Here is a 14383-nt window from a genome sequence, read left to right on the forward strand (position 1 = left end):
TGATTCTCTACCTCCTTCACATTCTTACAGCTTGTCTGTAATTCCACTTAAACAGTATTTTTTTTATTCTGTGTTATAATACATCACAATTAACTTGTTATAAATAAATCTGTTTTCTTCACCTCATTACAAACAACTTCATTGCTGGGGATAGGTTTAACTTATCTTGTTACCTTCCCCTCTCCTCCTTTACTCCATCTCCTTATAGTGTCTATATCTTATTACCTTCCCTATCCCCACCCCAATCTCCAAGAATGCCTAGCATGATGTTTTTCATAAAGTAGACATATAATGAATTTAATGAATTTCAAACTGAGTAAAATTCTTGATACCAGAGGACTCTAATTAGTCCTCAAACTTTGGCTTATACAAAAATCTGTATGATCTGTAGCCAACATTTTCTCATTTCTTAATTCAAATTCCAAACTGAGACTATCTATAAAAAGTTTTCTTTACTCCAACTTCTGTGTATAATTAGTTCTCTTTTTCCTCTTCATTTGGCAAAGTTTATTGGAACCATCTGTAAGGTTGAGAACCATCTTGAGAACCAAGAGAACATAAAAAAAAAAAAAATACTTCTCTGCGTCAAACACTTGTCATTCCACCCCAGCAATTTGTTCCCAGAGTGGAAGTGTCATTCTCTGAGATGACAACTTCTTAAAGTTAGTAATACATTAATATATATACAGGGAAATTCCTAATTTTCTTCACTATTAAGGGATCTGTAATACACATATACTATATCATTTCATTCTGACTACCCTCTAGGATGTTGGCTTTTGATAGTTTATTGCCTATTATATAAAGAAGCACTCCATATGTTAAGCCTATTTTAAGTTTCAAATCCCAATAACAATATCATTAGGTTTGGTAAAGAATAAATATTTATCTCATTTATTCTATTCTATTTATGGATAAGGTTCCCGAGGGCAGAAACCATGAGAAATCACTGGTTTCTCCACAATGACTAACTTAAGGCAGGTCGCCAACAAAGGTTAATCCAACGAATGCTGAATCACTATTTTATAGAACTGAATCTTATCTTTTTTCCTAATTTGTAGTTTGGGTTATATATTGTGTACTATAAACAACTGTGTTATTGTAGAGAAGGCACACTACTATATATGCATGCCTATTCAAATGACAGCATATAAGATCCCTTTCAAATTTAATGAAAGCCAAATGTAAGAGCAATTGTTTCATCTAGCAGTGAGCTACAGTAAACATTACACAGAAAATGGTTAGAAGAAAGCTCTTGTGCAATAATATCTCAACTTAAGAACATATTATGTAAGGAAAAACAGACTTCTGTTATTACTGGAAGCAAACAACATCAGGCACTATTTGGAAAAGTTTTATAAAATGTCATTCAACAAACACTTGGCTTCCTCAATATAATCAAAAAGTTTACTTCTAATCTAGAAATATTTGTTTACTTTACAAGTAATGAAATAATTCTGTTCACTGAAAAGGCCTAGAAGCAATAACAATCCAGTATCAATGAGCATCCCTAACATCTAGATTATAGTCTCTAAGAACCATTACTCTAAGAACCATGTCTCTAAGAACAAAGGTTATAAGTAGATATGGCTGATTCCAGGTCTGTGTTAGGAAATGTACAAGATGGGCCGGTACATCTTGCGCCAGAAAGCAAGGAAATGCTCACAAACTAATGGTAGTGATATAAAAAGCACATAGGTCAACTTCAAGGGGACACGGATGGACAACTGAGCATCAAAAAAAAAGTACGTAAAATATAAGATGTATGGAAAACCATTAACACATTAAGTACACTAGTTCATAATGATACTAAAGAGACAGAGTGGCAGGGGTGAGGGAACGAGGGGGAGAGAAGTTGGGGATGTGGGGAGGGAGGGGGGAGATATGAAACTCATTAGACACCAATGTAAGTTCCCAGGGTAACAACTTACTATTCTCTAAATTGGTAACTGAAGGAAAATTAAATTGTTGAGGTGGATGAAGGAAAGTTACTATCTATAAAACTACTCTAGTCAATAAATACACAAGAAATGCTAGAATTAGAATATCATCTTTGTGTAACCCCTAATGAAATGACTGAATCAGGGAATGTTCTTCAATGAATGGCAAACCAATTAAATGTAAGGTTGATAGGGTACTTTATAATGGATTAGGTTGTCACTCTGAACCCATCGCTCACCCTTAGCACTACTAAATGTATGTTTCCAGATGTGAGGAAATATGAATTATACAGAACCACCTACAAAATGTAACTGCCAAAATAAAATAAAAGCTGAATCTAATCAAGCCTTTAAATATAATCTCCAGTCTAGAAATGTAGGGAATGATGGAACAAGTTAAATGACACCATTAGGAAGCAACTTGACAAACCCAGAATGGAGGAAATTCTGTAAAATAAGTGACTCAGTTTTTCAACAAGTCAAAGGCATAAAAAGGAAGGTACTATTCTAAATGAAAAGACTTAAGTGACAATACAGCCAAATACAGTAAGTGGACCTTGTTAGGATCCTTGTTTGAACAAACCAACTATAGAAATATTTTCAGGGGGACAATCAAGGAAATTTGAATATAGATTGGGTATTGGTTATTAAAGAATTATTGACAATTTTTAAGTGTAATAATTCTATTGTGGTTATGTAAAAATTATCTTTTTATTTTTGAGACGTATATTGAAGTGTTTAGGGTTGATATGATGATATTACATGAGGCTTTAAAATACTCCAGCCAAAAAAATAGCAGGGAGAGATGTTGAGGAGATAGAGGAAATAGACACAAAAATATCGATGGTTGTTAAGGCTGAGTGATGGGTACATGGGGTTTCTTTGTACCTGCTACTTATGTATATGATTGAAAATTGTTGTAATGAAACTTTAAAAAATAGGATTATTAGGAGAAATTTATGATTTTAATATTAGACTCTGAAACATCTTCCCCTGGTCCTGATTCTTTGTGGATCACCAAGAGGAGTTTAGTGACCTCCTCCTCAAATTCTCTCAGTACCCTGGAATGTCACTCAACTGGGCCAGGAAAAATGCTCATTTTGAGTAAGTCTTTACTTACAGTCTTTTCACAAAATTTGGGCTCCCCAAATCCTTTATGCCATGGTTTATATCCCATATCCAGATGGTTCTCTTTGATGGACAAGTATCAATTTCTTTCTGTCTTACATTCTTTATGGTTAGACTTAAGTTGAATATAGCACGTACTATCATATCCCTAAATAACATCATGGTTGGTGTATAAATAAATGCACCAATCAAGTTATGTCCTAAGTTTTTAAACATTATAAGAGATCATACAGTAAAAATGCTTACCTTTAAACAAAGGGCTAATTTCTCTAGCATTTCAAGCTAAATTAGAAAATGGTGACAAGTAAAGCTGACTGGTGCAACTGTTCCATGTAGGGCTTCTTGTTACCTACCTTGTCCTCTGTGATTCCCTCTCCCTTCACAGCTAAACGGTCCTCAAATCTTATTGAAGTTATATTAATGGTAAAAGACACAGGATTTATAAACAGATCTGGATTGAAAATTTGGCTCTGTCACTTATTAGCTGTATAACCCTAAGCAATAGCCTTACTCTCTCTAAGTTTCAATTTCCTCATGTGTAAAATGGTAAGGATAACACCTAGTGCTCAGTATTATTAGGATTAAATAAAATAACATAACTAAAGACATTGAATGCAATACCTGGCACGTAGCAAGCACTCAATAAATGGTATCTACAAAACAGGATACGAAGGAATGGGTTTCAAGTTTGGGTTGAAACATAAAAGAAGAAGAATCATTATAATAGAGAATAAAAACCAGAGAGGAGTCATCACCAAATTGTTGAAAATGGTTTCTTTGGGAGGCATGCGGCATGCATTCCCTTTCTATATTACATTTCTAAAATGTTTGAATTTTTAAATAATAAACATGTATTACTTTGAACCAGAAAAAAATGGAAATGTTTAAAAAATATCAACTCTCTTCATTCCCAACATCACCGCAAAAGTTCTGGTCCTATTTATCCCTTGCTTGGCCTATTCCAGGCTGGAATCTCAGCTCCCCCACCCTCCAAGCCACTGTCCCCATTGTTACCACAACTGATCGTGTCTAGTCCCCGGATGATGGTTCCATGTTGCCTAGAGAACGGCATTCGTTCTCCTTGGTAAGGCATGGATGGCTCTTCATAATCTGGTCTCAGCCTTTCCAGCTCTATCCCCCCAAACCTCTCCCCCATTCACGGTGGGCTCCAGCCACACCAGAATTGTCATCTTCCAAACACACTGTACATTTTGATGCCTCTGTACCTTTGCATGGGAGGTCCCCAGTCCTTTTATGCTTTGTACCCATTTGGCAGTTTTCTACTTTAAGATCTGCTTCATTTTTTACTTCCCAGGCAGAGACCATGGCTCTTTCATCTGTGCTCCCTAGAATATACTTCACCAGTAACAACAGAGAGTTGTCATGAATTGTCTCTTCTCATTGTAGATTCTTAGAGCTTGAGGACTGGAAAGCTGTATAGTGCAGTTCTGAGAGCACAGACTCTGGAGCCAGACTACATGGGTTTAAATCATACTACTTAGGTGCCTTTGGATAAGTTAGTTAACCTCTCTTGGCTGCAGTGTCCTCATCTATAAAATGGAAATAATAATAATAACAATAATAACAACAACAACAATAACTAGAGGACTATTATATAAATACAAAGCAAGGCCTCTCATATAGTAAGTAATATGTTAAAGACTACTGTCACTATTACTATTATCATCAATATTATTGTAGGCCCTTAATAAATGAACTTATTAAATAAACTTTAAAAAAGCAGTTTTAGCCTTACAAACTAAACTAAATACTGACTTTTCAGAAGAAATAGAAAGATATTTTATAAAACTTTCCTAATGACTCAGACTTGAGTGAGTTTGCTTGAAGTAAACAACTCTTATTTTTCCATTGTGTGCTATAATTATACAAAAATGAAGTCTTAGAATAGAAATCTGTATAATAAAGTGGCTTTTTAATTAATCTATTTTTTTCCACATATTAGAAAAATAAATAAGAGGTATTTAAAAAATATTTTTTAAGTTTTTTCTTAAATACAGAAAAGTGACATATTTATTAAAAATTATCCATTAAGAATACTATTCGGCGGTAAGAAAAGATGATATAGGAACATTTGTGACAACATGGATGGATCTTGAGAGTGTAATGCTGAGCGAAATAAGTCAGACAGAAAAAGCAGAGAACCATGTGATTTCACTGATATGTGGTATATAAACCAAAAGCAACAAAAGAACAAGACAAACAAATGAGAAACAGAAACTCATAGACACAGACAATGGTTTGGTGGTTGCCAGAGGGTAAGGGGGGTGGGGGGTGGGGGGTGGGAGATGAGGATAAGGGGGATCGAATATATGGTGATGGAAGGAGAACTGACTCTGGGTGATGAACACACAATGGGATTTATAGATGATGATGTAATACAGAATTGTACACCTGAAATCTATGTAATTTTACTAACAATTGTCACCCCAATAAATTTAATAAAATTAAAAAAAAAACATTATCCATTAAAATAGGATCACAGGTAACTACAAGTCATTGATTAATAATTAAAGAATTCATGTTTCAAATATAAGGAAGGTTCTTACATCAATTTAATAGTTTGTTTAGAAACTGAATGACCTGTTGCATCAAATCATTTGTGTAAGAATAGTAGTCATTTTAATTGATCAGAAAATTCACCATCAAATAGGACACAGACATAATTTCAAATAAAGTTATAAAGATACACTGATTATTCATACTCATTAAACTTTGTATGTAATCCTACTTTTTAAATTTTAATATCAGCTTTCTTTTTTAAACTTTTATTTATTTTAAGTGTGTTTTTCCAGGACCCATCAGCTCCAAGTCAAGTAGTTGTTTCGCAGCTCACAGTGGCCCATATGGGGATCGAACCGGCGGCAACCTTGTTGTTAAGAGCACTGTGCTTTAACCAACTGAGCTAACCAGCTGCCCCTGTAATACTGTTTTTTAATAAACCAAGTCCCCACAAGTTTTACAGAGACACATATAAATAAATACAGAGGGTGCCAAAAATATGTATACACATTTTAAGAAAGGAAAAAACTGTATTAATTGTAATACTCAATATATATCGATAACAAAAGATAAATAAAAGCCACATTTGATTTCTGCAATTACAGGAGGTGCTCAAAGTGGTTACCATCAGCATCCAGACACTTCTGATTACAGCAAACTACTGCTTGAGTATAGATAACATCTCTTAAAATGTGTATACATTTTTTCGTACCCCCGTTATACCCAGCAGTAAAAAGTTATTAAAAGACAGCCCAATCTTTATATGAGTCTCTATAAATTGATAAATATATCAAACTCCCTTCTCCACTTCACTGTGCAGCTACTCTGGAGCCTCCCACTATTAAACCTTCAAAACCCTCCCCTGATGATGGTGGGTTTTCTCCGTCTGATTCCTTCCTTCTCATCTCCAAGTCTTGTTTGTGCAAATGGACATAACATCTAACTTAATCTAGTTCCCCTGCCTGGCTTCCCATCGCCAAGTCTTTTCTCAACTCTCTCTACTGAAAGAGGGATAAAGGGTGGGAGAAATAGGGCACAATTACACATTCATAAATCCTGTGCACATCACAAATAAAAAAGGCTCACTCTTGATCTATAACATATTATTGCAGTTAAATATTTAATAAATAACAATTAGAATTAATTATCTTCTGTCTCATTATTTCTAGAAAGGGAAAATAACGTTGTTTTCTTCAATGTAAGTTATACTTCTTCACCAACTTAATTTTCAAAATAAATATTCAATTATGCTAAATTTCTATTCCACAAAGCACATACAATGTATAAATGTTCAATACATATATTTTATCATATATAAAAAGGAATGGAATTAATTTTAAATTACCCTGGAACCACACTTAGTAACTTATTGAATTGCCTTTCCTCTTCATTAATCCGAGTTTTTAAAGCATAAGAGCATTAATTTTCCATTGCTCATAATTCCCCTGGTAGGAACATACCAAATCTTTGTCCTTAGCCAGCCACTAGTATCTGGTGCAGCTCTTTGCACAAAATAAATACAAGGTCGTTGCGGTCCCTTGACTGCTCAATGACAGCAGCTACAAGAGGTCCTCCAAACTAGTAACTGCCACTCCAGGAATGAAACTCGTGGAGTTGCATGCATCCCTTCGCGCAGTTACCACACCATGGAAGCCACAGGTTTACATCACCCACACCACTCTTGCTCTCCATCGGCCACCATGATTTCCAGGACATTTAGGATGATACATTTCAGCATTCTGGAGGGAACATTTCAGCTAACTTTAAAACTGCTATTAATTTATCTTCATTTCCTGAAACACAAATCTAAGATTCTTCTTTTCCCCCAAACTCTTCAGTGGCTCCCCACTTCCTGTAGGATAATGTCAAATAAATGCTTTAGCTTAACATTTTAGAATCTCCAGAAGTGGGTACAAACTGATCATTTTGGCCTCTCCACCAATGACCAGCCGTGAAGATCATATACTGGTGGGTCCATTAGACTTTACAAATCAACCTGAGCTGGAAATGAGTACTTTATAATATTCTGGCACTTATACATGGCCTCGATTATATCTGTCTACAATTGTACATATATTTCAACATGAATTGCAGCTCTTAAGAGGGATAGGGAAAAATTATTTCTTAGATTGATAGTTACCGAGTACCACGTTCTAGTGCTGTGCTTTGCTAGCATTATCTCCTTGAAGATTCATAACAACCTACTGAAGTGGGCATTATAATTGTCTCTACCTATATTGCAATGAGGAAACCAAGACTTGAGGGTGTTCGATAACTTGCCCAGTATCTTACAGCAAGTTAGTAGCAGAACCCTAACTGAAAACACAGGTCTTTCTGGCAATGCATGTAATGCAACATCATTTTCGTGTGAATGTAATACTACAAATTTTATTATTATTTTACAAAGAAACTGAGACTTGGAAAGGGGCAGTGACATGCCCATAGTCACAGAACTAGGAAGTGCAAGAGACCAGGAAAAGGAACACTCAGAGAACAGAGTTCTTCTAAATTAAAAATAAGATAGCTGAATTAAAATTCAATAGTTTATCTTCAATGGAAGATAAAATGAACATCTTCCAAAAGTAAAACAAAAGGCAAGAAATAGAAAATAGAAGAGATAAGAAATAAATACCAGAGATTCAACTCTGACTAATAGGAGACCTAGAAAGTGAAAACAGAAAAATGAAAGGAAAGAAATTTTCAAAGAAACAATATGTGACAGAATGTTAGCAGTCCATCGAAATCCATTCTCCTCTTCTTCCTGGGCACTAAAGTACATTTCTCAGATTCCCTTAAGAATTAAGGGGCCAAGTGACTAAGGGCTCTCAAATGGAATGTGAATGGGAGAAAACAAGCCATTTCCAGGCCTGGTTCATAAATTCTCCGATGTATTTTTGCCTTCCCGTGGGCTGAAACGGCAATGAACAAAGTGATTTGAGCAACCACATGGTAAAGAAGGCAGAACCCCGTGATGACCTAGAACATTTGCTCTGCACTATTTGGAAAATAAACTTAACTTGCTGTGAAGTCATTCCATTTTGGGAGTCTTTAGGTTATAAAGTTTAATGTTTGTTATAAGTTTATCCTGCTCTAATACATGATACAAGTATAGTTCTCTTTCCAGAATTGGAAGAACCAATTCTCCCATAAAAACAATATTTTATACCAAAAAACAAAGTAATCATAATATACTACTTTGGTCAACAATGAATAATGATTACATAGCCATACTAATATAAATGTGATTTTTAATAAAATAAAAAATTGTGATAAAGTATATTGAGAGGATAAGGGGAAGGAAAATGGAATAATGGTGATGGTAGAAAAACTAAATTACCTAGCCTATTAAAAAGTCAAAGGATAGCTTTTAAAATTGATAAATCAAAATATTAGTGTAGGCCCATTACTTGAAATATAGCGGTAAATACCAGATGAACAAATAATAAAGATGAAAGTGATTGTCTCTGGGCAATAAGACTGAGGCACATGGAGAAGGAAGAAGCAAAGAGCTGGTATGTGATGATATATCTGATTTTTAAACTATGTGTTATGCATTGCTTTGATACAATTAGATGTTTAAAAATGTACAAGACAGGAATTGGGAATTAAACACAGAGGAGATGGACTAGGTATGAAACAACATAATACATAGATTTGAGATGGTGGAGTAGAAAGATAGGGAAAGGGAGGCAGAAGACAATCTGCTGTCCCAAGACTTGCTACACCCAGCGCTCTGGTCTGTAGGAGTTAGAATAGCTTCAAAATGCCCAAGAAACATCTGTAAATAAGTATACATATAAAGAAAAATCTGGGATTCTATTATCTGGCTAGACTTTCGGGCTCCCCTGTGGTCCCATATACGTATAGTAATAGTTACTTTACCTCTGTGTGGGAGCACGTCGCCTTGGCAGGTGCTGCTCATTGGAAGAAGAGTGAGTGAGTGAGTGAGTGAGTGAGTGAGTGAGTGAGTGAGCGTGTGTGTGTGTGTGTGTGTGTGTGTGTGTGTGTAAATGGGGATTAGTGTTAGGGGATTTGGTCCCATGAAAACAGGGAAAGGGTTAAGTGGGAAGCTAGGAAAAGGGCAGATTGGGAGGTGCAAGCAATAATAAAATTGGAAGAGACAAGAGCTAACAGGAAAGTGGAGGAAAAGAGAGGCAGTCAATGGAAGGAACCTGAGAAATATAAAGATGCAAAGAAAGGATTGTGCTGTGCCCTAAGTAATCAGGAAGGTGTAGATTTGGAGGGCTGACCTCAAGTATGGCTAATGCTATATACATTTAACAACTATTCTTTCAACTATTTTAAACTCTTCATTTAACAACTACTCAAACTCACCTTCAAGGAAACCATGTACCTACCCGTTGAGGAGCATAAACAGGATGTGAGGATGAGCACTAATGTACTCCACAGTAGGAAACCGAGTGCCTATCTGTCGTCTCAGGATGTTGTTAAATATCTGGGTCACATCTTTTTTGCCCTGTTAAAGAAACAACCAACCATTATATTGTACACTTGAAATCGGTGAACTGTATGGCATGTGAACGATATCCCAACGGCTGTTTACACACACACACACAAATAGCACTGTCCTTCCTAAGACGAAAACGTCTACTCTTTAGTCAGCTGTGCTTTCAAACACTCAACACAGTCTGCAAAACTGATATAGCTCCTTGCCACAGGATTTGCACTGTGGGAAATTTGGACCATTGGAAGTCTATTTCTCACAGCAGTAAGTGAAACGCACAGACGAATATAAAATAGTAAATATGACATAACTGAATTCTTTTTTTTCACCTTTTTACAAGAAAAATATTATGATTAGCATTTTTAAACCTTCATAAATAAGGAGGGAAAACAGATGAAGAAAATATTTTAGCAAATGTAGGTTGGAATCAAATTCCTTTCTCTTAGATATACTTTTTAGTAATTTTTCCCCTCCTTTTTATCCATTCCCCTCTCACCTTGCTGCATTAAAAAAAAAAAAAAAAAAAAAGTAAGCTTTCTATTAGGTGAACACACTTGACTTAGGTGATGATAAGAAGTCATATCTAAACTAGTCAATAGAAGGGACCACTCAGTCCTAGCAAGTAGCCCGAGCCAGGGGAACTACAGCCAATCTTGGGCAGGGCTTCTTAGAGCACGCATGTGTAATAAGACTTCCACTCTCACACACCCCACAACCCCAGGATAGCCTGCCAGCTTCTCCAAACGCCCATTGAACCGGAGTTTTTAATATGGAAAATAAGGACAAGAATGACATTCCATTCTCAACTGCTATGGCCCTGATTCTAGCTGGTCATCTCCCTACTGAACTAGTGAAGAGAGTCTTCCAGGTATGCCCTCTACTTCAAAGCATCTTCACTTGGCAGAGTGAGCTAGCTAGAAATGCAAATTCCACCACACCATTCTCTTCTCTTTAGTGCTTTTGCTCAAAGAAACATCTAACAGCTTCCATGGCCTGGCCCTTGCCTGCCTCTCCAGTCACCTCTCACTTTCCATTCCTACTTCAAGTTCTATTAATACCAAATTGCTTTTCTACATATACTTATATGTAATCTTTCACGCTTCTATGCCTTGTTCATGCTCTTCTGTTTGTCCTGAATGCTTTTCCTTCCTTTGTTTTTCTAACTAATTCTCAGTCATCCTTTAAGATTCAGATCAGGAGTATTCGCCTCTGGGATCACTGCCCCCTCTGTATTACAACAACATCTTTGCTTCAATCACTCAGTACCTCCACTTCCCCACTACCCCCATTCTCCATCCTACCACCCTCATGGCAGCTATATGTATTAAGTGCTTGCTCTGTGTCAGGCACTTATGCTAAGAACTTTACATGTATTATCCAATCCTTACAACAACCTTATAATGTACATGTTATAAGGAAATTAAGGACCAGCGAGGTTACCTGACCCAGACTGGATGTGAGCCAGCACTCATCCCAAGTCGATGGACTCCAGAGTCTGTGTTCTGAGCCATCACACCTTTTGCCTTTTCATAGCCACACTCACCTCTCTTCCCCCATCACCATCCCATCCCTGACCCCTGGCAACCACTAACCTGTTCTTCATTTCTATAATTTTCTCATTTCAAGAATGTTATGTAAATGGAACCATACAAAGTGTAACCTTTTGGTATTGGCTTTTTTCACTCAGCATTAATCCTCAAGATTCATCCAAGTTGTGGTGTGTATCAAAGTTTATTCCTTTTCATTGCTGAGTAGTTACCCTGTTTCCCCGAAAATAAGACCTAGCCGGACAATGAGCTCTAATGCATCTTTTGGAGCAAAAATTAATATAAGACCCAGTATTATATTATATTAATATTATATTATATTATATTATATTATATTATATTATATTATATTATATTATATTATATCATATCATACAAGACTCGGTCTTATAGTAAAATAAAACTGGGTCTTATTAATTTTTGCTCCAAAAGATGCATTAAAGCTGACTGTCTGGCTAGGTCTTATTTTCAGGGAAACACGGTAGTTCCTGGTGTAGATGTACCACAGAGTTTGTTTAACCATTTAACGGCAGAAGGATTTCTAAGTTGTTTCCAGCATTTGGCCCTTATAAATAAAGCTGCTGTGAACATTCATGACCAGGTTTCATTTCTCTGTGATAAATACTGGAAGTGCAATTTCTACTAGGGCAGTTGCATGCTCAGTTTTTAAAGAAACTGACAAATTGTTTTTCAGATTGGCCATACCATTTTACATTTCCATCAGCAATGTAATTCCTATGCATCCTTGCCAGCATTTAGTGTTGTCATTAGTTTATTTTAGCTGTTCTGATAGGTATGTAGTAATTTCTCATGGTTGTCTTGATTTGTATTTCCCTAATGACTAGGGAACATCTTTAATGTGCTTGGAGCTACCTGTACATTCCTCTTTGGTGAAATGTCTCTTTATGTCTTTTGCCCATTTTCGAATTGGTTTGTTTGTTTTTTATACTGTTAAGTTTTGAAGGTTCTTCACATATTCTAGATACTAGTTTGTAGACCGTAGTATCTAGATAATATTCTAGATAGTAGATACTAGTTGAAGGATTTTCTCCCAGCCTGTAGCTTGTCTTTTCATCCTATTAACAGGACGTTTTGCAGAGCAAAAGTTCTGACTTTTGATGAAATCCAATTTATCAATTTTTGTTTTATAGGTTGTGCTTTCAGTGTCAAGTTTAAGAATTTTTTGCCTGACTCTAGATCCTAAAGGCTTTCCTCTATTTTTAAAAAAAGTTTTATAGTTTTATGTTTTACATTTAAGTCTGTAATCCATTTGAGCCCATTTTTAATAAGGTTAACAGTTTACAAGACTTCTCATTTCTCCACATCCTTCCTGGTATTTCTTATATCTTTTCTTTATGATACTAGACATCCTAACAGGTGTGAGGTTACATCTCATTATGGTTTTAATTTGCATTTCTCTGATGACTAACGGGCAGGGTAGAATCAGAACGGGAACTGAACCTATCAATATCCACCCTGGGAAAGAAGGCACCCCTTTGCCTCCCCTGAGCTAGTTTCTCCCCAAGGGGAGGAGCTTACCCCATGTTTTCTTCTTGGAATTTTATCATTTCAGGTCATATGTTCAATCTGATTTTTGTGTATCGTATAAGATAAGGGTCCAGTTTAATTCCTTAGCATGTAGATATGCGGTTTTCCCAACATCATTTATTGAAAAGACTGTCCTTTCCCCACTGTATATTCTCGGCTCCTTTGTTGAAAATTAATTGAACATACATACATGGGTTTATTTCTGGGTTTATATTATGTTTCGTTAATCTAGGTATTAGTTTTTATGCCCATACCACACTCCCATAGCTTTGTAATATAGTTACAAATCAGAAGTGTGATGCCTCCAGCTTTGTTCTTCTTTCTCAAGATTGCATGGACTATTTGGGGTCTTTTGTGGTTCCATATAACTTTTAGGATTTGTTTTTTCTATTTCTGTGAAAATTTTTTGATAAGGATTGCACTGAATCTGTAGAATGCTTCGGGTAGTATGGACATTTTAACATTATTTATTCTTCAAATCCATGAAGATAAAATGTTTTCCATTTATTTTTGCCTTCTTCAATTTTTCATTAGTGTTTGCTAGTTTTCAGTGTACAGATCTTTCACCTCCATGGTTAAATTTACTCCTAAATATTTCTTCTTGATGTTATTGTAAATGGGATTTCATTTTATTTTTTAAACTTTTATTTATTTAAGTATGTTTTTCCAGGACTCATTAGCTTCAAGTCAAGTAGTTGTTTCAGTCTAGTTGTGGAGGGCGCAGCTCACAGTGGTCCATGTGGGGATTGAACCAGCAACCTTATTGTTAACAGCACCACGCTCTAACCACTGAACTATCTGGCTGCCCCTCTTAATTTATTTTTTGATAACTCATTGTTAGTGTATAGAAACACAAGTGATTTTTTTGTATATTGATTTTTTATCTGCAACTTTACTGAATCTACTTGTTAGTTCTAAAATTTTTTTTGGTAGTATTAGGGTTTTCTATATATAATATCATGTCATCTGCAAATAGACACAGGTTTTCTTTCTTTCTGCTTTGGATGCCTATACATACATATATACATACATACATACATACATACATACATACATACATGGTATTGGTATTGACTTTGTTTACTCAGCATAATTCCTCAAGATTCATCCAAGTTGTTGTGTGTATCAAAGTTCATTCCTTTTCACTGCTGAGTTGTTACCCTGTTTTCCCGAAAATAAGACCAAGCCGGACAATAAGCTCTAATATAGTGTATATATTTCTCTATTCATTTATT

The 14383-nt window shown here is 35.7% G+C and overlaps 1 protein-coding gene across 10 annotated transcripts in view; it reads right to left on the bottom strand.

Moving 5' to 3' along the window:
• CAB39L (calcium binding protein 39 like) overlaps positions 1-14383 on the bottom strand; it is a 138126-nt gene that overhangs the window by 32500 nt on the left and 91243 nt on the right. For all 10 annotated transcript variants that reach the window (XM_019748037.3, XM_074329935.2, XM_019748040.3 and 7 more), the window contains one exon: positions 9947-10065. In XM_019748037.3, the coding sequence (XP_019603596.1) occupies positions 9947-10065 (119 nt within the window). The remainder of the gene's footprint in view (positions 1-9946; positions 10066-14383) is intronic.

Source organism: Rhinolophus sinicus, chromosome 16 (assembly GCF_057876585.1).
Source record: "Rhinolophus sinicus isolate RSI-liver-muscle chromosome 16, RSI-T2T, whole genome shotgun sequence".
NCBI lineage: Eukaryota > Metazoa > Chordata > Mammalia > Chiroptera > Rhinolophidae > Rhinolophus > Rhinolophus sinicus.